The 24,249-nt window shown below is 40.3% G+C and overlaps 1 protein-coding gene across 4 annotated transcripts in view; it reads left to right on the top strand.

Moving 5' to 3' along the window:
- Nucleotides 1-24,249, top strand: part of EPS15 (epidermal growth factor receptor pathway substrate 15) — a 55,099-nt gene that overhangs the window by 25,911 nt on the left and 4,939 nt on the right. For 2 of the 4 annotated variants that reach the window (XM_060276910.2, XM_088674064.1), the window contains exons 12-23: nucleotides 2,749-2,834; nucleotides 6,400-6,472; nucleotides 9,321-9,482; nucleotides 11,476-11,673; nucleotides 13,429-13,626; nucleotides 15,955-16,035; nucleotides 16,500-16,590; nucleotides 18,465-18,500; nucleotides 19,846-19,976; nucleotides 20,854-20,923; nucleotides 22,263-22,339; nucleotides 23,708-23,870. In XM_060276910.2, coding sequence (XP_060132893.2) covers nucleotides 2,749-2,834; nucleotides 6,400-6,472; nucleotides 9,321-9,482; nucleotides 11,476-11,673; nucleotides 13,429-13,626; nucleotides 15,955-16,035; nucleotides 16,500-16,590; nucleotides 18,465-18,500; nucleotides 19,846-19,976; nucleotides 20,854-20,923; nucleotides 22,263-22,339; nucleotides 23,708-23,870 — 1,366 coding nt within the window. The remainder of the gene's footprint in view (nucleotides 1-2,748; nucleotides 2,835-6,399; nucleotides 6,473-9,320; nucleotides 9,483-11,475; nucleotides 11,674-13,428; nucleotides 13,627-15,954; nucleotides 16,036-16,499; nucleotides 16,591-18,464; nucleotides 18,501-19,845; nucleotides 19,977-20,853; nucleotides 20,924-22,262; nucleotides 22,340-23,707; nucleotides 23,871-24,249) is intronic. The other 2 variants (XM_088674063.1, XM_088674065.1) reach the window with 1 other exon arrangement.

Below are 24,249 nucleotides of genomic sequence, written 5' to 3' on the forward strand. Positions count from 1 at the left end.
ATTTTTGCATATTTTATGATATTTTGGACATACTTTAAGATACACCCTTATTTTTGTGTAGCAGGCCCTTGGGTTAGTGTGCCTTATGATGGGTAAACAATTCTGCTGAACAGAGAGTTGAGTTCACTACCTTATATCCATTTTGTTGGTTTTCCCTTCCCCCTCACATAGACAAAGAAAGCAGACGTGATTTTTTAAAAAATGAAAGGAAGAGGTGATTGAATTTGCAGCAGGGGGAAGGTATTGGGAGGTGCTTATGAGTATTGTCAGCAGAAAGAGGTTCTCATTGGCTCTTAGGGTTCAGTACAAAGTTGCACTGGATGACATTTGGTAAAATTTTGGGGGGCATTTCAATGCACGCAACAGAGGCATACATATGGAAGTGTCTTATGGCCTTGCACTGAAGGGGAGGGGTGGAGCTGCTGCACGTTCAAAGAACTCCTGGCCAGGAAGTACTGGCACTGTCGATACATAAATTCTGTTGCCCACCTTTGTAACATTAAAAATGTGTGTTTCATGTTGAGGATTTGCATGATTCCTAATCTCCTTGTTTTAACGATGACCTACCATAATAACAAATTTAAATAGGGTTAAGTCTCACATCATTTTTTGCGTTGTATTTTTAATCAGTATGTGCCAGGTAAAAATCAGATTTGTGTTGAAAGCGTTCTTTGCTTATTTGGCCCTAGAAAATTTCTTTTTGGTTGTACTAAACCAAAACGAATCAAACTTCCTGCCCAGAAATGACTCTCAAGAAGTTCTGCATTTTCTTTGAATTCAATAATATCAGGTTTATTTTTGCATTATTTTGAAAACCTGCTTTTATTTCTTGCTTTACTAATATTTTTTGTATGTTTGCTTTCCTTCTATGTCTTTCCTAGTTTGGACTATATTTTCCATTCTGCACCATTCTGCTTTACATCTTTATTATACTGTCAGTTTCTTAAATCAGCCATCTCAAGGTTAGAGATTCTTCACTTTTCCAATATTGACTGTTTAATAATGAGCATCTTTCTCATGTTACATTTTATTTGAAACAGCAGAATGCTGCTTAATTCTCAGAAGTAGTATAGCTTTTGTCATCCCAAGGTCTTTGCTGTACTTGAAAATTTATAGAATAATATACTGCCACGTACTTTATTTTGACATCGGTATGAAGGAAGTAAAGGTAAAGGTACCCCTGACCATCCAGTCATGGATGACTCTGCGGTTGCAGCGCTCATCTCGCTCTATAGGCCGAGGGAGCCAGTGTTTGTCTGCAGACAGCTTCCGGGTCATGTGGCCAGCATGACTAAGCTGCTTCTCGTGAACCAGAGCAGCGCACGGAAACGCCATTTACCTTCCCGCTGGAGCGGTACCTATTTATCTACTTGCACTTTGATGTGCTTTCGAACTGCTAGGTGGGCAGGAGCTGGGACTGAGCATTGGGAGCTCACCCTGTCGCGGGGATTCGAACTGCCGACCTTCTGATCGGCCTGCCCTAGGCTCAGTGGTTTAGACCACAGCTCCACCCACGTCCCTTTCATGAAGGAAATAGCGCTAGGTAAAAAAGTATTTAAATACAGATTGTACTATCAATTTATTGGGGTTGGATGTGCCCAGGTCTAAGATACAATTACTCATCAGAATTGCACATTTCCTTCAATTGCACTGTAAGAGTAATTAGCCTATAGGTAGGCACATTCAGTCTTAACCAACTGACAATATAAGTTAGCAGTGTTGACAGCAATTCCACTTTTGCTGTTAAGGAAAGAAATGTTATCAACTTTACTGGGACTATTGAGTATAACGTAAGGAATTCAGCAATAGCTTGTCTTTTTAGCAGAGCAGCACTGTACTTCTAAAACTTGGATTACCTTTTAAGCTGGTCTTTCCCTGGTTAAAATTGTACTCTAAATTGCACATTGTCAGTTACATTTTCTACTCACATCTTCATATTGGAAGGTGAATAGCAGATATCTGCTGCATAATGTATTCTCTTTACAAATATAGCTATGGTGTCACTATTGCAAGTAAAGCAATAGGAGACTTTTTGCAAAATTCTGACTAACATGAATGAGGCAACAATTACCAAGAGAACCTCATTACTTGCTAATGAGTTAATATGCAAATTATACTATACTATTTATTGGCAGTAGCCTTTGTGCTAGGGTGATCTGCCCAGCGTTCCTTGGGGGGGACGGGACTCAAAGTTGTTGAGCTTTTTTTAGGACGGGGAAGTTCAGCTTTTTTGGGGGGGGGGGGAAATCGCACACCTACAACAACATGGGCGGAGAAAACTGCTTTTGTTTCCTGACACATCGGGAGTATTGGACTGAGGAGAGGGGCGGGGACTTCCACTCCATTGCTTTTCACTGCCACTGATCGAGAGGGATCATTTTGCAGTGGGTAAATATTTGGCGCCCTCCAGAATTCACACCGTACCCCTTGCACCCCCAGGTAAAGACAGCCCTGGTGCTGGTGCTTATCCCCCTATAACAGCCCTGCATAGAATGGATTGGGCAAGCCCCTGTATAGCTCCAATGTATCCAGTCCCAACATCTGAAAACCTGATAGGATCAAAGGAAACCCAGTGCAACTGTTGCAGCTCAACTTGTAGTTAGAGCACAGGTGTGTATGGGCAGTGTACTGTAGACGATCCTTGCCTCCTTGCCATGGATTGGATGCCACTTCAGCTACTTGCACCACTACAAATTGGGCTGCTTGTTCTGATCCATGGCAAACCATATTTTCTCCTTTGTCTTGCAGAACATGCTAGGACCAAGTCCTGTAGCAGACTTTTCAGCAATCAAAGAGCTGGATACTTTAAGCAATGAAATAGTTGAACTACAGAGGTAAGTAAATAGAATTATGCATTTTGCTTGCACTGTTTTCATTTAATTGCTCATAACTTCATTTACACTACATAGCAGGAAGGTACAATTTAAACGAAATGCACCCCCTAGAACCCCACCTTGACATTCAGCTTGTCATGTTTACATGAATGAAACACTTAATGGGTACCTCATATGCCTTCAGATTCGAGGGCATATTCCCCATGGGCTCACCAAAATCATGAATCTGGTCTTTATGATTATAGACCCAAGAGATTGAAGATGGATAGAAAGGAAGAAGTACAAAATGATTTATGAAGTGATGAGAGTCAAAGTAGCATGTTTAGGTTAGAGAAGGGGAAAATAATTTTATTTTATTTTTTATTAAATTTGCCATCCCATCTGATCTTAGGAAGCCACTCATAGTGCCTCAGTCTGTTCTGGATTGAGCTTCAGTTTGTAGGCTCTCATCTGGTCAATAACAGGGACAAGACATTGGTCTACCACATCCACTGCTGTACCTGCACTTTACAGAAATGAGACAGTTTACAGCTGATGGAAAAGAGAAGAGGGTAGAAGATGTGGATAGAGAAGTGAGAGAGAGAGAGCTGTTGTGGGTGGTAGATGGAAATGCAAAATAAGACTTGTGAAACTTTGACTAAAATGTGGAGTCAATCAACTGGAAAAATGGACAGGGGGAAATGTTAGAGAATGACTTGTGGTCTGTCAGTATTGCCTTTATCAACATCCAGTTGCAGAGGAATATGTAAGGTCCCTTCTACCTTATCTTGTCTTTAATATTGCATCTGTCTGCTAATGTAAGATTTATTTGAGATTACTTGAATTTTTAGCATTTAAAAGTCTACCATGTTTATGTGCATTATTCAGATAACTGGTTTCTGTATTTTTATGTTGAGTGCTAAGAAATTATTAGCTGCAACTATGCGTATCTGTCCTAGATAACAGCATACTCTAGATAAATTCTTCCAAGTGGATATACATTTGTTTCTTACCTTAGGAAACTGAATATCTATGTTCTTGATTGGGGGAATTTTAAAAAACCCTGTACACTACAGTTCACTGTATCAGTATTTACACAGTGGTTAAGAGAAGGCTGGTATGTGTTTACATACTTGTTTTGAAATAATTTAATTGTGTAGTGTTTTGATAAAACATATTTCCTTTTCTACTTTCAATCTTCACCTCCAGGATTTCAAAGCAGGTGGTCATAATAGTCAGGCACAGTATTTGTATGACAGTCGCTTCTGGTATTCTCTGACAGAGATAGGATTAATAGCCTTGACAATACTGAAATTATGAAATTAGTTATGTTCAACGAAAAGCAAAGCATATGTAATGGCTTGCAAAAGGAACCTGCATCAACATCAATGCAGAATTATGTGATTTTTTTTTCTTTGGCTAGGGTACTCCTTCAGTTGACCTCTGCTGTTCTGTTTATTTTAGTTTCTTCTGTGTTGGCTGATTACAAGCACATTCATCTCTGGTGCTATTTATGGATGTTGTCTGTTGCAGAAGATCTCAATAGTTGTAATACTGGAAAGAGCTATAGGAACAGATGCAAATCTGCACATGAGATTTTACTTCGCCTTGAATATCACAGCAAGGGAAACTTGTCAATCGTTGATCAAGTGGCAGCTGTTACCTGTTGAATAATAATGAAATGCATTAATAATTGCCAAGCTTGAGAGTATCTCTAAGGATGTGGAAACTTTTTCAATCTTTTGTTAATCCCCTCAAATATCTTCGGTAGAGTCTGAAGTGTTTGTCACTGGAAAATTAAAAGAACGAAGAGGAAACCTGAAATGCTAGCATACTGGGCACTCTCATACTTGCTGGTTCTCCTTTTCCCCCTCCCCCATCTCAATATTAATCTCCTGAAATCATTGCTTTAAATTGTTGTTATTATACAGGCGGCAACCATTTTGCACAGGGTTCCATTCCTGGCCCCCACACGTGTTGGTAGAGCTTACATAAGCGCCCCCATAAGGGACCCAGGTGGCACTGTGGTTAAACCACTGATCCTAGGGCTTGCTGGAAGCTATACGCCGGCTCCCTCGGCCAATAATGCGAGATGAGCGCGCAACCCCAGAGTCGGTCACGACTGGACCTAATGGTCAGGGGTCCCTTTACCTTTACCTTTACCTTTATACAGGCGGCAACCATTTTGCACAGGGTTCCATTCCTGGCCCCCACACGTGTTGGTAGAGCTTACATAAGCGCCCCCATTCCACCCTGCCCCTGTTCCGCACTCTTCCAGGCCCAAAAGGACCTGCGCCTCAGCGATCATTCGTCAATTGGACTCACCTAAAATGGTCACTGCCTGAAATTATTATTACCCACAATTCACCATCAGGTCCCAGAGCGGGTCACAACATTGTAAATGACAACATTAAAAGCAGTTAACCAATTGCAGTCACTGCTGGAGAGGTTCCTAAAAATAACTATCTCAGTATATTATCTAATGATCCACTGAGCTATTGCGTCAATATACTCTGCAAAGTATAGCAAAATGCTAACAGGGGAAGATGGAGGACAGTTCCCTCAGTGAAGGGAGTGTGTGAACCCAGGGTATTAGCACAGGGATTCCCAAACTTCGGCCCTCCAGATGTTTTGGACTACAATTCCCATCTTTCCCAACCACTGGTCCTTTTAGCTAGGGATCATGGGAGTCGTAGGCCAAAACATTTGGAGGGCCGCAGTTTGGGGATGCCTGCATTAGCACAACCTACCCAAGTATTCGGTCATATACTGGGGAAACTGCACCTTGTAATGGTTTATTGGACACAAGTGTTCCCATGTGTCATGCAATCAGATCCAAAACTGCCATTCTAAGCAAGGATATCTCTTCCTCGCGGATAGGCTATTAAAACCTTGTTCTAGAACATCCCATGAGGGAAATAATACCAGATCCCAATATGTTTTTTTCACTTGCGCAAGGGCTTGTGGAAATATGAAAATTATAGAACCTATGTACCATAGCACTGCTAACACTTGCATGTATGTGTGTGCAAAATTATGCTAGCAGCAATTTTCCTCCTGCTTATTGCCCTGGATCTAACCCATGATTGGGAATCTGCTGTTTTAGCTGCTTCCAGATTTATGTTTTAAAAGGAGGAGAAAAATGCTCTCTCCACTCTTGGTGTTTATCCATATTGCAAACATCAGATTAGTATTTTCCTAGGAAAAAATAAATTAAATTAAATTATAGTTCTGGTTCTAAAAGGGTTAAACAGATGAAAGCTGATGCAATCCCTCCCCCTTTTCACCAGACAATTGCTCCATAGCAACAGTGAGATCACTGAAGACAGTATTTCATTGATTCTCACCCCTCCCCCTTTCCTTTCCTCTCTGCTTTCTCTTTAAGCTATTATTTCCACCTACCCATGTCTGGGAGAGTGAAAATTGTCTTTTTTCTTCTTCGTAAATAAAGGAACAGAAACGCATTCCTATAAATTTAATGTTCCACTATGTATTTAAAAAGAGAGACTGGCTTAGGGGGTTGGATAACTGTACCTGGTGTAGCTAATGTGCTTAAATATTCCTGCATTGTTTGCTGGTCTTCTAGGGAAAAGAATAACGTGGAGCAAGATCTAAAGGAAAAAGAAGACGCAATCAAACAGAGGACAAATGAGGTCCAGGTAATTTCAGTGTAAATTTGTGTGGTTTTCTTGTGCTTTGAACAATATATTGGATGAACTGACTTAGAGCTTGTTGAAAAATATATTGCAGTAAGTGTCCTTAGCAAATAAGGGTTCTGCACATGCTGATGTAAGAATATTATTGCTTTAGGAATTTTGAATGGGAATGTCATGTTAAATGCCTGCAGGATATGGGGCTTGAGGAGAGATGAGGAAAATGTGGCATGTTTGCAGAGGAAGATACTGTTCTGGTCCACAGTATTAGAATTTTAAGCACTGTATACCATAACACATGTAGGATTTTGTTTTCTGCAGATAAAGGTTTGCACCTAGGCACACATCTGTCAAGCTTCTCGTTTCTTACCCATGAATGCCATTGAGTTCATTGAAATTACCCAGGCATAAGTGATACTAAGATTGCATCCTAACCTATGCTGTAGCTGGAGGGGTGGGGACTCCAGAGCATTTAAATGTTGAGCAAAAGCTGCTTTTGCTTAAATTTAAAAATCTGTCCAATTTGGCTATCGTCATTCAGTGGCAACCCCTTATTTGTTGAGCATTACAGTCTTTTCTGGTGAAACACAATCAGGCAGTGTCTTACATAGAGCAGTTTATTTGTGAGCAGTTTTTTCTGGCTAGATGATGTGAAATCTGTTTTCATAAGGTGATGAGAAGTGCACTTCTTTTTAATGATAGCAAAAAGTGAAGCCTGAAATGGGCCATTTCTTATAAAGTAAAATCATATTTCTTTTATTTTTAATGGTTATTGATTTTTCCTTTCCTTTAGTAGCCCCTTGTTATAGAAGCCATATAGTACCGAAATTTGATTAATAGAAAATGAATTAAAGGATTTGAAAGGGGTGGTGTGGCTGATCTTCTTGTCTTCATGAGCTAGGGCAGGATTTTCAATTAGGAATTTGAAGTGGCAGTCTTTTTTATAAAAAAATGGATTATGGACTGCTGCAATGCTTATTCCTCTAAATTTACCTATTCAGTTATGTTAAGTATGACAACTAAAACTACAGTTTTCCCCAAGAAACTTGTTGAAATACAATATTAGGAGGCCTACTGTAGGATTGTTTGCTTTTCTCCTAGTGAGGCAAGCTTTGGTAGGAAAGCAGATATTTTTAATATGTGTGTGAGAGTAAGGCTTCCCTTTATTTATTCCAATAATAAGAATGCTTTACATATTTGAGTTACAAGTTAAGAACTTTCTGTTATGTTTTATGTTTAGAGGCACAAAGTTTTTACTTCAGACTTCCTGCCTTAGTATGCATTGAAACAAGGCTCAAGATGAGCCTTGATCAGAAATGAAATAGTTTCCATGGTTTGATTTCATACCAAGAAATCAACATTGAAATTAAATTACGTAAGAAATGTCTCTGAAGAGTCATATGTAGCTTTAGAAAGGGTGAAACTGGACATTAAGAGAATGGCATTTCAGACACTCAAAATTAGTTGTGCAAATCAATGCAGTATTTACTGAAGTGGAGTAAATTGAAACGACATATGTGCTGTAATAAAAGAAATATATGGACTTAAATGTGAAAGCATTCAATACTTCATTTAATACATCATATAGAAAAAGCATTGATCAGATTGAAAGGTGGCTGTTCTTCTATAGATCTGTTTTCACATCTATGAATCTAATTTCCTTTTCGTAATTAGGTTTCTAAAGTAAATTATCCTTGCTTGTTTTTATTTTGGAAAGGTTGTTTTGATCATCTCAAAATGCTATGCTTAATAAACTTCAAAAAGTGTAGCTTTATTGCTTGCATGCATTACTCTAGCAATATATTATCTTGTGGGCATACAGAGCAAGTTTGTGGAATATTCTCCTTAATTCAAGTGTCTTGTGTAATACTTTCCCCCACTTCCAATGCATTTTTGGGTTTGAGTTTCTTATTTCATGCTGCTGTGCTGTATTTCATTCTACCGTAGAATGTTTAGCTTTATTTCTGAATGAATATAGATTACACAGTACATGACTTGTACTGAATCATTTTTCTTATTATATGTGGTACGTGTCTTTTGGAATAATTTAGAGCTAAACTCTGCTCCTAACATAGAGTTTGTGCCCCTATACATAATCCAGTCCCGGTAGTGTTCCTCCTGCCTCCCCACATTTGGGGTCCAAATCCCTGTTTATTTTTCCCCATGAATACTATAACTAGTAATTCTAACCACCTTTAGTGCTGGCACGTCTGCGGTGAGACATTCTCCTTGTGCCAGGGAGCCTTGATGGCATAAGCGCAGAGGTGGGGTACCTCAGGCCTGGGGGAAAAATTTGACCCTCAGGATTCTCCCCAGGCCATACTCTCACTAGCTCTCCTTCACCCCCTCCTTGATTTTCCTTTTGTCTGGAATGTGTGCTTAAATAGTAGCAGAAATAGGAGAAATAGTACTGAATCTAAATATCTATCTTTTTTGAGGTATATACTTTTTTCTCATCCCATACCCTACCAGCTTTTGGCCAAATGGAGCTTCTACCCAAAGCCCTATGCAATACAATGCCAGTTCCTAAGCCACTGAGGATATCGGCTAACAATTTTTCTGAACATGTTACAGTACTTACTTTGTTCCTTTTCATGTTTTTGTTTTTAATACTGTTTCAAATTCTTCTATCTGAAAATGTGCCATATAAACATCATCTGCTTCATTTTTGTCATAGAAAACAATTTATATGCTTTCTATCTTGTTTTCTTTGATTTTTCCATTGCCTCCCACCCCTTCCATTTTTCTTTGTATATCATATGGTCTAAATCTTCAAACTGTCATACTTTTAATAGGCCTTTCATTGGACATGAATACATTAAGTGTTTAAAAAAACTTATTTGCAAAATTCCAGGATCTTCAAGAAGAAGTAAAAAGGGAGAGCAATAATTTGCAGGCGCTGTTGGCTCAGAAGCAGGAAGCAGAGGAAATCCTTAATAATCTTGATGACGAGAAAGCCAAGCTGGAACAGCAACTTAATGCAATCCGGCAGAAATGTGCTGAAGAAGCTGATTTGGTAGGCAGTGGTAGCTCACTTGTGAAAACTCCTCTAAGTTTTTTGCAGCTCTTCACTGGAGCAATAGTAATATATATATATATATATATATATATATATATATATATATATATATATATATGTAATGTGAAAAGGAAAATAGCTGGAATGGGAAAATGTTGCTGTTCTCACATTATAAAGAACATTTGACTGAAGATTACTTAATTTATTTCAAATTTAAGCCTTAAAGTGAGGGGAAGGGATATTGCCATGATTGCAATGTAACTCTTATTGGCATGCTTCAATGTTATGGTGCTGTTTTAAGGTCAGTTGCTATTAATGCTGGCCTAAGTTTGGACGCGGGTGGCGCTGTGGGTTAAACAACAGAGCCTAGGGCTTGCCGATCAGAAAGTTGGCGGTTCCAATCCCCGTGATGGGGTGAGCTCCCGTTGCTCGGTCCCTGCTCCTGCCAACCTAGCAGTTCGAAAGCACGTCAAAGTGCAAGTAGATAAATAGGTACCGCTCCGGCGGGAAGGTAAACGGCGTTTCCGTGTGCTGCTCTGGTTCTCCAGAAGCGGCTTAGTCATGCTGGCCACATGACCTGGAAGCTGTACGCCGGCTCCCTCAGTCATTAAAGCGAGATGAGTGCCGCAACCCCAGAGTCAGTCACGACTGGACCTAATGGTCAGGGGTCCCTTTATCTTTACCTTTAAGTTTGGATGGGCACAGTCTTAAGAGTCTCATGCCCAAAGCAATTCCTTTCTAAAACATAACATCATATTCCTACAAAAGAAAAAGAAGAAATAAATATAAAGTTGTGGTTTATTAGCAAAGTTGTAGCAGCGTAGCAAAAACTCCTTGCCTTGCACGCTTCCTTCACGAAAGTCAAGCCTTGTTTCTAAACGTCCTTCTGAAGTTTAGATAACAGTTCAAACGCAGCTTGTAGCAGCGGAAACTTTCCAGCTTTCAGTGCTCGTGAAATAAATCACTTTCACTCCCTTGTTCATTAAAACAAATAAGATTTATTCAAATTTAAGATAGCTCCACCCAGGAGAATTTAACTCCATGATGCTGCAGCTCCAACAAACAGCATACCAACAGACAGATTGCTTACAGACAGTCCCATATATCAGAAAGTTTACAACAGTACACAGACGGTTCCTGTTCCTGTTTACATGCCACATCACCAGTACTTCCTGTTATATGAGATCAACAGGGCCCACATGATACAGGACGACTGCTGAGCTATTATCCTCAGCTCACCTGGCTAACCCTGTCATAACAATGTAGTGCTCTCCAGATGTTATTCGGACTGCTTTGCCCAAGCATGCATAGTCAGTGGATCAGAGCTGATGGAGATTCTGCTCTCCAGGTACTATCAGATCACCAAATTAGCTACTTTTTAATTGTAGTATGCTCAGGTGCGGTAAAATCTAATAATGAGTAAGCTTGAAAAGTCACTGGCTCAGTTCAGAATCATGCGCCAAATCCTCAGAATGTGCTACTTGCGCTTGTACTCTTTTCTGTTCCCTTTATTGAGCAAGCAATGATTCTCCATTGCATTTGAAGGGGGCAGACTATGACTTCTTTTTAAACAACAATAAATGGGAATATATTTCAGTCTGCAAAAGATGAAGGAGGCAGACAGCAACACATTCCTGATCCTCCGCAAACTGGTTTTGCAGATCAGGAACATTGCATTTTAACCGACCAATTCAGATACCATAGTGGGAATAGTGTTTGTGCTGTCCAGCTCCCTTCTTTTATTTATGCAGTGAAAACCGTGCTTCCGCAAGTACTTCTTCCATAGTAAATAGCCATACTGCTGTAATAGGGAATTTTTTGAAACCAGAACCTACTAGAACTAGCATCATCTGTTCCTAAAGGCAGATCTTATGGAGTCTATATTCACCAATTCATATTAATATGTACCTGTAATTAGACATATTACTTAAAAAAAAAATTTAGGGCGAAGTTGTGTAGTTTTTAACTTATTTTGCTTTCCGTTCTGCAGATCTCATCACTAAAGGCAGAAATAACTGATCAGGAGTGCAAAATCTCCACATATAAAGATGACTTGAATAAAGCTCAAGAAGAGCTTGGCAGGCTGCAGCAGGAAACAGCAGAGCTAGAGAAGTGTGTCGAGACGGGGAAATTGCAGCTGGGGCCTCTTCAGGAGGGTCTTCAGGAGTCACAACAAGAAATCACTTCTGTAAGGAAAAATGAGAACCAATTTTTCCTTGTTGCCTTTTCTACCCGTCCCCAAATTTTGCTGTTTGAACCAGCCCCCCTCCCCCAATTTCACTGATACCTAGCAAGGATTATCACAACTAACTCTGCTATTTAAAACTGAAAGAGCAGCTTCTTTTGCCACAGAACAATCAGGAGTGCTCTTTAAGGCTTTAAATTGTGCCTTCAGCCTCAACTGTGCCCATGGCAGTCCATTACTTAGGACATTCTAGCTCTTTTATTTGCCTTTGAAAAGCTTAAATTCATAGTTGTCATATGCTTTGGTGGACCAGGAAGATATGAATTCAAATACTAGCTTGGCTACAAAGCTTATTGAATGGTTTTGGGTCTGTCACTGTTCCTTAGAAAGACATACCTGCCTGTGTGGTTGTAGGGACAAATGAAGGAAGTTCTTTGGTGACAGGGCTGAGTAGAAATAATTGTGTAGCTACTCGCCGCTAAAGCGAGGATTTGGTGAGATAGTAAGAGTGACATTGTGTATTCCCCAGTTCACTGGATACACTCCTGTTTCATGGAGCTTTCTCTACTACCACTGTCAGTCACTTGTTGCAGTTTGGCTTCTTTGAATAAACCAGGAGTAAGGGACCTGTGGTCTTCCTGATGTCATTGGACAACAACTCCCATCGTCTCTAGCCAATGACCATGTTGGATGCAGCTAAAAGGGGTTGACGTCTTAACAGCATCTGGAAGGCCAAAGGTTCCTCATCTCTGAAACAAACAATCTTTTTAAACTCAACATAGTCTGGCCTGATTCAGACCTAATGACAAACTGCAGGATGCTTCCAATCTCTTCCTTGCAGCCACACTGGATAAGGGTGGGGAGCACTTGCCCCTGAAGCTCAAGCTGTTTAATTCCTGTAGTTCTGGGTTCTGTCTAATCTGGACCAAAATATACTTTCCTTGGATCACCTGGTAGTATGTTAGGATGCTGCAGCATTAATCTTCCCTTTTTACTGGAGCCTCTTTTTTTGCACTGAAGTACTTAATACGCGGGTGGCGCTGTGGGTTAAACCAGAGAGCCTAGGGCTTGTCGATCAGAAAGTTGGCGGTTCAAATCCCCGCGACGGGGTGAGCTCCCATTGCTCGGTCCCAGCTCCTGCCAACCTAGCAGTTCGAAAGCACGTCAAAGTACAAGTAGATAAATAGGCGGGAAGGTAAACGGTGTTTCCGTGTGCTGCTCTGGTTTGCCAGAAGCAGCTTTGTCATGCTGGCCCACATGACCTGGAAGCTGTACACCGGCTCCCTCGGCCAATAACGCGAGATGAGCGCCGCAACCCCAGAGTCGGTCACGACTGGACCTAATGGTCAGGGGTCCCTTTACCTCTACTTAATACTGAGAAGTGTGCAAAAGAGTACTATAGTCGTTGCAGAAATTGTGCTTGGTCAAAACAGGCATTGCAAAGCAAATTGCCCAAGTGGTCAGAGTTTCTATTGACCGTTGTGTATAAGCGGCATATTTACAGATTAAGGACCATCCTAATTTTTGCTCATTTTTGAGAGGTTGAAGTACTTGAGTTCCCACTCAAGTAAGGGGTGGGTGGGATACAGGACTTATTTGCAAGAGACATAGGAGAGTTGCTCACTGCAGCCTTTTAACACCCCACAGAAGAAACTAAAATGAAAAGAGGCATGCAATACCTTAAATATGTGTGTTGGGTAGAACATTGCATATGTTATTTTTATGTTGTTAAGTATATTTATTCTTTTCTCTTCACAGGTGCAAACAAAGCTATTTGAACTCAAAGAGCTGGAAAACGGCCTCTTTAACTGGGAGCCTCAGCCACAGAACACACTACTTAATGGAAATGGCAATCATTCTAGCCTCAGCAACAGCAGCAGTGAAACTGCTAACTTTAATGAGAATGCCGAAAGAGAGAATTCAGCAGATTCTGAACAAATAAATCATGAACCTCCTGTGAGTATTGGGGTTTTTGGTTTTATTAAACAATTAGATGTAAAACACATTATCAAGCTTGAGTTTACAAAAATAGCAAGCTTGTCTGCCAATAAGGTTTCTGTTCAAAAGTCAATATTTATTATTTTGAGATGCTTGTATAGATTGGTGCATTGTTTATCCTTTTCCAATATGCTGCCTTCTGCCAACTAGTTCATAGAGATTTGTGGGAATGTGCTACTTCAGTTTCTTGTATTTGTTAACGCTATTCAGAGACTTCTGTGTTCAGAATTATATTTGGGGAGGAGGCCACAGTGTATGAGACCATATGTTTCCTTCCTTCAAAGTTCCATTCTATTGAAGGTATTTTTCATTTTTTGTTAAGCTCTCAGTGTTGCAGATGACAACGTTTTTTACCTTAATGTTCTCAAGGCATCAGAAATGGCAGAACTGGTAAAATTCTTAAGTCCATATACCAAAGCTCTTTCCAAGTTCCTTTTTATCATTTGAGGTAGGTCTACATCAGTAATGGAGAACCTGTGGCCCTCCAAATCTTGCTGGACTGCAACATGATTCCTATTGGCCATGCTGGTTTGTTTGGGGCTGATGGGAATTGGGAGTCCAGCAACATCTGAATGGCCACAGGTTCCCCATTGCCTGGTCTACATCTAATTGCAACCTATCCCAACTAAACATTGATAGCATCGCCCACCTTTGGGGAATGTTACAATACAATTAAAATATGCAAATTTCCTTAGTGCTTTGGCCCCAAGTATTCTGATGTAGCTCTTAGTGATAATTTAATTGGCCACTTTATGTTGGATACAACCAAATAACGTTGGTTTGGTTTTGTGTCTTATTGTCCTTTCCAGATGTAATTCTCAGATGTTTCCAGAAACAATAAAGCACATCCCTTTTTATATAATGTGCTTGCCCACTGTCTACTTGTACTTGCTTTTAAGGATGATGTTAGCTGTTGCTTACAAGGTTCACTTTTTAAAATAATACATGAGTTCGCATGAGCATCATTGGTGTTGAAGGTGAATGTGTGCCAGAAATGAACATATTGTGAACAGTAATTCTGTAAGCAATATTGCTATATAGACTTGTCACTAATGGTTAGATGTGCTCACAAATTGAAATCATTACCTTAGTACGTATCTCTTCTGACTTCCGTCTCTTAACTTTTGTATATTGTATATTGTATACAGTGTAAACAGAAATTTAGCTCAGTCAGTAGAGCATGAGACTCTGAATCTCAGGGTCATGGGTTTGAGCCCCATGTTGGACAAAAGATTCCTGCATTGCAGGGGGTTGGACTAGATCAGTGTTTCTCAACCTTTTTTGGGCCACGGCACACTTGTTCCCTGAAAAAAATCACGAGGCACACCACCATTAAAAAAGTTAAAAAATTTAACTCTGTGCCTATATTGACTATATATAAAGTAATTCTCTTTATATATAGGCCATTTGTTAATGCCCTTTGTTGACTTTAAGCCTGGGTGGCTCTTTTTAATTTTTTTTCCCTTGCCACACAGTACAAACATTCTCAGGCGTTTGGGGGGAAGGAGACTCCGGCATTAGGCCCAAAGGCCTCAGGGCCACTTACAGCGCTGCTAAAAGGCAGAATGAAAAGCCCTCGGGTCGAGGGGAGCTTCGCAGGGGCCCCGACTCCGCGACCCAAGAGGGAACGAGGGTGCCACGCGGGGCTCACAGGAGACCCCTCCCCTCGAGAGGAAAGAGGCGCGTCCCGGGTGTTTCTCTCCCCCCGCCAGACCTCCCTCCCTCCCTCCCCTCAGAGGTACCACTTTTCGGGCGCAGCGAAGGCCCGTTCCTCCCTGCGCACCCCAACCGCCGCCGGAGGGCCATAGCCAACGCCGCCTCCGCTCCGCGCCTGCTCGGCCTGATCCCGGGCCGCCTCTCCTGCCCGCCTCGCTTACTGCATGGTCCCTTCCAACTCTGGCGGCGGTTGGGGTGCGCAGGGAGGAACGGTCCTGCTCTCCGCCTTCTCGCGCTCTAGCCTGGCCGGCCAAGGAGCGCTGTGCTGCGCTCGCCACTCGCGGGACTAGACTGGAAGCGAGTGCGAACGTCGGAGCGCGCCCTCCCTTTCCGGCTTCCTTTCCTTTCCTTTCCGATTTGCTGCACGTGACAAGGCAGCAAATCGCCCTTCTCGTCGCCGCACGCCGCGGCACACCAGCCCCCGTCTCGCGGCACACCAGCCCCCGTCTCTGCGGAACAGCGGTTGAGAAACGCTGGACTAGATGACCCTTGTGGTCCCTTTCAATTCTGCAGATCTGTGAATAATTCTATGGATCATTCTCTGTGTAAACATACTTTCCCCCTCAAAAGGCCAGGAATAGCCCAGAAACAACACATATAGAAGCAGAAGCAGAAGCAGCGGAGGTTGTGCCACCAGATGTTACCAAAAAAGTGAGTACGTCGGAAAATACGGTAGTATTGTATGAAATTTAATGCATTCCTAAATTCTGCAGGAATGAGTGTCAGGTTAGTGAAGTAATTTCGTGCTGACTCACTGACTTGGATCTAGAGTAGCCCTTTTGCAAATGGAACTGTCTATCCATTGAGTTTTTCCAATTCTTCCTGCAGATTCCTGCAGACTTCTGTGCTATCTCCAACCAAATGAAGCAGGGTTGTTGTTTTTTTTTTGGGGGGGGGGTGGAATTTGAGAAAAAATTTCCTTTGTCCTCTCCCTCCCAACCCCCAGTGAGTGAAAGATTGAATTCTACTTTACACAATTAGAAAGTGGGATGGATCCCGTGAAGTTACATCCTTCTCATACTTAATTCAATGTATGTAAAATGAGTGTAATTACTGACGTCATAGATGGGATGAGAAGTTTTGTACAGTTGTGCAATATATTTCTTTCCTACTAGGGAGATCCATTTAATGAAGAATCCCATCAGCTCTCTGATCAGGCTGAAGGCTCCAATTTAGACTTCTTTGAGGCTGACCCCTTTGTTGGTAGTAAGTTATATTTCATTCTGTTTGTATTTATTGTTTATGACTACTTTTGTGTTATCTGTAATTACGTAATTTTTTCATGTTGGAGGTTGCCTTGAGCATGGTTTGCCTTGAGCAAATAAAATGATATATGTATGTAGCCATTCATTGAAAAAAGTGTTTAATGTCATTAAGCTGAATTTCCATTAGGTTATAAGAACATCTATCTATAGATAGGGAGAGATATTCCCGCCCCCCTACACACACACACTCTGGCGTGGAGTGCTTAGCACTGTCTGGGAATGTGAAGAAACAACAACAAAAAGTGATTCTGAACCCATCATGCCAAAAAATGGGTGAAGCAACACCAAAGTCACATTTCAGTCCGGTATCCCAAAATCAGTGTGGATCCCCACCTTGGGATGATATCTTGAGAGGTGGCTAAACCTATGCAAAAGAGGGTGAAGTCGCACCAAAGTCACATTTCAGTCTGCCATCTTGATTCAAAATGTTGTTTGGCATCCAAATGTCAATTAAGAGTGCTGCCCCCTTCCCAGGAACCCTCAAGAGAGAGCCTAGAGAGAACAAATAAACAAATGGACACAACATTTCCTAAAATATATACAGTAGTAGATATGGCACAAATTAATATTCTCTAAAGGCTTGGTTTTCATTCTAAAATTTTAGGTCAGTTCTGGTACTGTTCAATTTAAGTCTGTCTGAGCAGTTTACAGCTAAATACAATAAAATATAGAAAAGAAACAAAAGAGATAAATGAGAATAAAAATAAAAGAGCAAAGGATAAGGGGAAAACTTCAGTGAAAATTCTAATTCAATTGAAAGGTCTTGGGGGAGGTGGGGGAGGAAGGAACCCTACCTTGGGCAGGTTTTCCTTTTCGCTCTTTTTTGTTTTCTCAACATCACCTTTCCCCCTTGCTTTCTCCAGTTTTCAAAATTGCATGTGCATTGTTGATAGACTTTTGTGTTTAGGAAGTAAAATAACTGGTATGAAGAACCTTCTCTGTGGTTACCATGCAGTGATGTGTATTTGGCTAATATATTTCTTACTAAATGAGGGAAATAACAGTAGGAAAATGATTCTTTTAAAATATTGATACTTTTGAATTGCTGTTTTGACCATCTTGTGGTTAGCATGATTTGTGAGGTGAGTCTTGGCAGATTGTGAGGGCCTAACCATGTGTGTTGCATACTAATGCATATCAAAGTGCTCTAACTCTGGGGTGTGGGAGGGAGAGCATAGCCAATACCTTTTTGAGAACTGGGAATTTAGAGCAGAGAAATAGCAGGGACAGAAATGTTTTAAAAGCCCAGTGCCTTTCCCAAGGTTTCAATAAAAGTGTGTGCATCCTTGCCACTCCAGGGAGCTGTCACATGAAGAAGAGGATAAAACCAGCCCCATAGATATCAGTGCCACAAAAGTGAGCAGTTCTTTGTTCTTTTCATGATGCTTCTCCCTTTACCTCCTAATAGGCAAGCTCATCTCATTTTGAAACTGTATGAGAGCACTGAAGAAGAAAACAAGGTTGCACTTAGTTGTAGGAGCTGTTCAAGTGGTTCTGTGCAGGGATGCAATTCCTCCCATGTCCTTTGATGTCGAAGCTCATAGCATGCATACATGAGAGCTTCTGCAACACAGTTAGGTGAAAGAAATGAAAGGAGGATGAAGAGCAGATAAAAAAATTAGGTGAGTGGGAATACAGGTTGAGCTCTCGTAGTATCCCATTAATTTCCTGTGTTGCATACAGCTGACTAGGGTAAAACTGCACAGAACCATTTGACACTCCTTCACAGGTAAATAGAGGTTTGTTTTTGCCCCTAAAGGTCTGTACAAGTGCTAGGGAAAATATTTACATGTGATGTTTCACTCTTTAAAATAGGTGATCCTTTCAAGGATGACCCTTTTGGGAAGATTGGTGAGTTACCTTTTTTTTTTAAAAGTTCACAAGCAGGACATTTGAGGAACTTGTTGGGGACTGTAATATTTTATTTGGAGTAGAAATGGAAGAACTGGAGTTCTATATAAGTTCAGCCTTAGCAGGTTTCCCAAAGAAATGTTACCTGTGATGGATAACTCAATTACATGAGGCTATGGGAAATGTTGAGCTTAGAACAAGGAGTAACCCAACCTTGGGCACACAAATCTCCTAACATCAGAAAGTGCTATGTCTATGAAGTGCTTGAGGCTGAGACCCAACATCTTCTACTAACTGGCATGTGGTTATGGCATCCTATTACTTGCCTATTTGTACCATTTAAAGGAAGCAGAAGGGAGTTCTCCAGAGGTTCTGTGAACAGATTTTGGGAGGGGGAAATTCAGGAATTCAGTCCAAGCTTACCAAGCAGCGAGAGAATTCTAAATGTTGTTGCTATGAGATGTGTTTTCCTTCCCTTCTCCCAGTGTATTGAAGGCATTTTCTTCAGAACCTTTTCATAATGTTTACTCCCTTCTGCTTTTTGTTGATTAATGGTGTGGTCATCTTTGCCATCTTCATAGAGGGAATTGCAGGTGGGGAGAGGGTTGTTGTGCTCTGGTTCTGCTTACCAGCTGGTCTCTATAAGAACAGGATGCTGGACTAGATGGGCTTTTGGCCTGATCCAGGAAGGTGGGTTCTTGGGTTCTTACCTTCTCTGCTTTTAAAACTGCTGAACATTCACACACACCCTCTGCCAAGCTGATGCCCCTAGAGAATGTTATCGCTTCCCTCCATGCACCCTCAAATTTTCCTAATTATTTTTTAACACTTCTTCCTGCTTCAAGCTTTTAGAGGTTAGAAGGTATTTATACAATGTGTTTCTTGTACATGCAAGCGGCCCTAGCTTTTTTCTGTGTTAGCACTAACCCTTCAACAAATTTTGATGTGTGATTCAGGCAATAAATGATATTAGCTTGTAAGCAATTATGTGGTGCCATGGACTGCAAAAGAGGTAGTTGAAGCAGTAGCTAAAGTTCCTGTTAGCAGGGTGCATATCCAAACATGTCATAGCATATGCTCATGTAAGTGAATACTCAGAGAAGGGAAGGACTGCTTACATTGACATTTTGTGTAAGCCATATTTAGGTGAACGCTTCAAGTGAGAGGAAGCGTATAACAAGTTCGCCCCTAAACTGGGCCTTTGTGCAAAACAGAGCATTGTAGTAGATAGGCACTACTTAAATGAGCAAGATTACTCTGCATGTAGTTCTATAAGAGAAACATTTTCAGCAAGTGAATGCAAAACATAACTTCAGTAATAAATCTTGACTTGCTTTTCTTTAAGATCCTTTTGGTAGTGATCCTTTCAAAGGTTCAGATCCTTTTGCAGCTGACTCCTTTTTCAAGCAATCATCCACAGATCCTTTTGGAAGTATTGACCCCTTCAGTGCAACCAGCAACAGCAATAATTCCACGGTAAGTCTGGAAGAAGTACATGTATACTTGGGGTATTGAACTGAAGCACCATCATAGTATTTATATAGGGAATTCTGCTAGTTTCTCTAACTCAATGAGCATGTGTATTTTAAATGCAATAGGCTGTTAGACATTGATCTCTGCAGCTGTATTGCCATTCTTCTATGACATCTTGAAGTGAACTGCTTCACCTAGAGTCTAGAAATATTAGATCATATGAACAGAGAGGTGTTGTAACAGGAAATGTTCAGAATTACTGTTCCCAGTTCCCATTTTTAAAGGAGGCTTTACTCACTTGGTATCTACTTTGATCCATGAAAGATCAAATAATATAACATAATATAACCGGCACTTGACTGTGTAATGGTTCAGGTGATTTCTGCAGAGTGCTAGTATTTTTAAAAACTTTGAATGGATACCGTAGCAGCTGGGCTTTGGTTGACATAGCCAGTAATTTATCTGAGGTTCTGTTGAGACTTAATAAGTACCTCTGGAACCTGGCAGCTTCAAACAATACATTTGTTTTAATACTACTGATTTGAAAGTAATTTTCCAGATAGTTTAAGTAACAATGCCTGGAAGGAATATACTTTAAAAGGCACATGGACAGCTGAATGTTCAAATTTCAATCTAATGGGTGATTGGTTTCAGAAAGAAAGAAAGAAATCTCTGCCTTCATGGGAGATTGATGCAATTTTTGAGAGCAAAACTAATATTTTCTGTATTCTTCAGCAAATAATTAAGGATGACATTAGCATAGGATTTTTTTAATAAAAAAATTAAAATATTGACCCTTTGGCAAATAATAGCTTATCTAGTTAATGCTAAGAATCTTGATGGTTTGAAGCAAACAGCTTTAATGGATTTTAACTTTTAGACAGAAACACTGAAGTATAATGATCCTTTTGCTCCTGGTGGAATTGCTGTTACTACATCAAGTGATACAGGTAAGGTTTGAAGTGGGTTTTCAAGCTGTGGCTTCTGGTGATCATGGCCTATGGCTTAGCATAATATCTGAACTGAACGTTTCTCCTCATGGAAAATTCTGTGCTTAGATAGGAATTAACAGAGTGAAAATGAAAGCAGATAAACACCTTCAAACTATGACTTGTCTGTGTTTGGCAGCTCAAATTCATGATTTGGGTTCTGAGCTATGGTTAATACATAATGAGCCTTGGCAGTTTTCAGGCACATGCAAAGAACACAACTTAACACAACTAAAGTTGTACAAACCTGCACAAAATCATCCCACAATGCTTTTCTGTGGCTGCAGATCTAGTGTTGTAACAGAGATTGAGTTAACAGAGAACCCAAATGCATTTCAGTTAGATGCATAATGAAGAGAACTTTGTAAATGACCATTTGTCTGCTTAGTTAAGATAACCAACTTATGGGAAACAATTGAAGTTGATGCTTGCCACTCAGTTCAAATGATTGACATAGAGGTATAAACAGGAGGGCTGATACAATTTTTGTGAGCTAAAACTTAATTTGCAAATCTGGATAAAGATGTACCCGTTTCTGGGAGCAAAAGGGGATTATGGCTATCTCCCTTTTGCCCTGCTAGTGCATTTGTAAAAGTAGATACACCATTTGATCTGATTCAGCAAGGTAATATTTATATTCTTGGTTGTGACAATGTACTAATGCATTGCTAAATATATGGCATGCAATCTGAGGTTTATTTCACTGATATAGTAGCCTGGCTTACCATTCAGTTACCAAAACTGGGACACAGTAAAAGAACCACCCACCTTGAGACTTCATTTCAAATCATGTTTATAACACTTCCATGAGATCTGCATGTTTTGTAAGAATTCCGCAAAACTGTTTTATAACTATTGCTCTTTAACAGTGTATCCAGTACTGTAGGGAACAAGGCTTGATCCTTATCAAATCTCATTGGTTTGAATTTGAATGTGAACTTTGAGGAGCTGACTTAGTATGACAAGAGTAACATTTATGCCACCTTGTGAATTTACTTCTCCTGAGTTCTTTTACCACCTTGTAGTTTTAATTATAGTAGTTAAGTATTATTATTATCATTATTATTATTAAAATTTCTATACCACCCTTTATCCAAAGATCACAAGGTAGTTTATAATATAAAATCACCAGATACATAACATAAATAAGATTATGGTGGTGAGGCTATCAACCCTAACTGGGTGTTGCCCATAACTGGTGTAAGATCCAAAAGATTCAATGTAAAATAGACTCATCTCCTCTCTTGTCTAGCTTTTGTTAGTCAATGAATTAACTTTTCTTCTCTCTTACTTATTTTAGCTACAGATCCCTTTGCCTCTCTGTTTGGAAATGAATCATTTGGAAGCGGCTTTGCTGACTTCAGCACATTGTCAAAGGTAATTTGAAATGATTAATGTCTGTGGAAAAAGCATAAAATTGCTGCAGTAACCAACACACTAGAGGCTCCTACATACGAGGATACAAAACACAACTTTAGCAGATGCTGAATTTAAATCAACAGGTCATGACTTCTCAGATTGATTCCCCATTTTGAGCTGCTGTGAGCCTCATTATTTCTGAGATTACTTGCTTTTGTGAATTGCCATGAGCACAATTCAATTAATGGAAAACTACACCTACTATGAGTATAGGCGCTTGCATAGCCTCATTGACTGCCTTACTTTCTTCTGCTTCCATTCCAAGATTTATATATCCTTTTTAGAGTGTTTCTGAAGATGCTATATTTGAATTCTTCTCAATAGGAGGGTAGTCAAGCAAGCAAGCAAGAAATGAAAATTGCTCCAATTGTAATCATAATTGTAATTTATATTTAATAACCTGCCCATCTGACTGGGTTGGCTTCCAACCAAAATACAGGCAAAACAGCTAAACAACAACAATATCAAACATTAAAAGCTTCTCAAAACAGGGCTGCCTTCAGATGCCCGTGTCATGTGGAAGCTATTCCACACACATGTTATTATACATCAGGCATATCCAACAGGTAGATCGTGATCTACTGGTAGATCACTGGATGTCTGTGGTAGATCGCTGGTAGATCAGTGGCTCCCCCCAAAAGAAGCTAAAAAACTTTGGCTCCCCCCCCCAAAATCAACAACTTTGCTCTGCACCCCTGAAATGACCTGAACCACCAAAAACAGGGCTTTCCTTCCTAAAAAAAAAGCTCCATATCGCTTCCTTCCTAACTAAAGAAGCTCAACAACTTTGACCTGAACCCCCCAAAAGGCGATAGATCACTGCCAGTTTTTAACTCTGTGAGTAGATCACAGTCTCTTGGGAGTTGGTCACCCATGTTATACCTGGAATAGCTCTCACACAGTTCTGTTTTTCTCGTGGTGATCATGCTGCTTGTGCAGCAAATCCAGCCCCATCTATTATATAAGAGCAACAGAACATGTATGTGACTAGTTATGACTATTGCAGCTTGTATACAAGACCACAAAAGTTACTAGCCTGCAAAAGCGTTTAGTAGCCTGCTGTGTTTCTCTGCTTGGCACAAATGAAAGTCCATTTTTTTGGTCCTGCCATAACTCTCCAAGGCACAGGAATATAATTTAAAAGTACACAAACATCTGCAGACACCTGCAGTTCACCAGTGCATGAACTCCTGTTTTTTATGGCACTTTAATAGCACTGTTTTATGGTAGAAAAGGAAAATGATACCCACGTCCCCCCTGCAAGCTATGTTGTTAAGCAAAACAGTAGCTTTTTCTGTTTTTTGTTGCTGTTCGTTTGTTTTTTAGGCAAATAATGAAGATCCATTTAGTTCATCTACAACAGGCTCTGTCAACAATGTGGTCATAACTAAAAATGTGTTTGAGGAACCTCCAGCCAAAAATGAAGATGTACCTCCTGCTTTGCCTCCTAAAATTGGAACGCCTACCAGACCTTGTCCTCCCCCACCTGGTAAGAACCAGTACTAAGTGTTTGTGTGCTACTCTTTGGTTTAAAGATGTCTTTATGGCTGTAAGAGAGCAAAGAGCTTCTAATTTAGTAACCAACTAATTCCTATACTACTTCTATTTCTTACATAATTTTAAGTTGTCCTTCTTAATTTAGGTAATCCTTACTTAGATACATGTTGGGAGCCATAAATTTGGAAGAGAGGCTGTAACTTTTAAATTGCTGTGACAGTGCTACTGTAGAAGCTGGTTGCTGGGTAGTTTATTGAATTTGATAAAGCAAGCTGGTTTAAACCAGTTTTTAAAATAGATTAAATTAAGCATTTTTTTAAAAAATTGAATGAAAGAACTGGCTCTTACCCACACTGAACCACTTACGAAAT

Source organism: Zootoca vivipara, chromosome 7 (assembly GCF_965207765.1).
Source record: "Zootoca vivipara chromosome 7, rZooViv2.hap1.1, whole genome shotgun sequence".
NCBI lineage: Eukaryota > Metazoa > Chordata > Lepidosauria > Squamata > Lacertidae > Zootoca > Zootoca vivipara.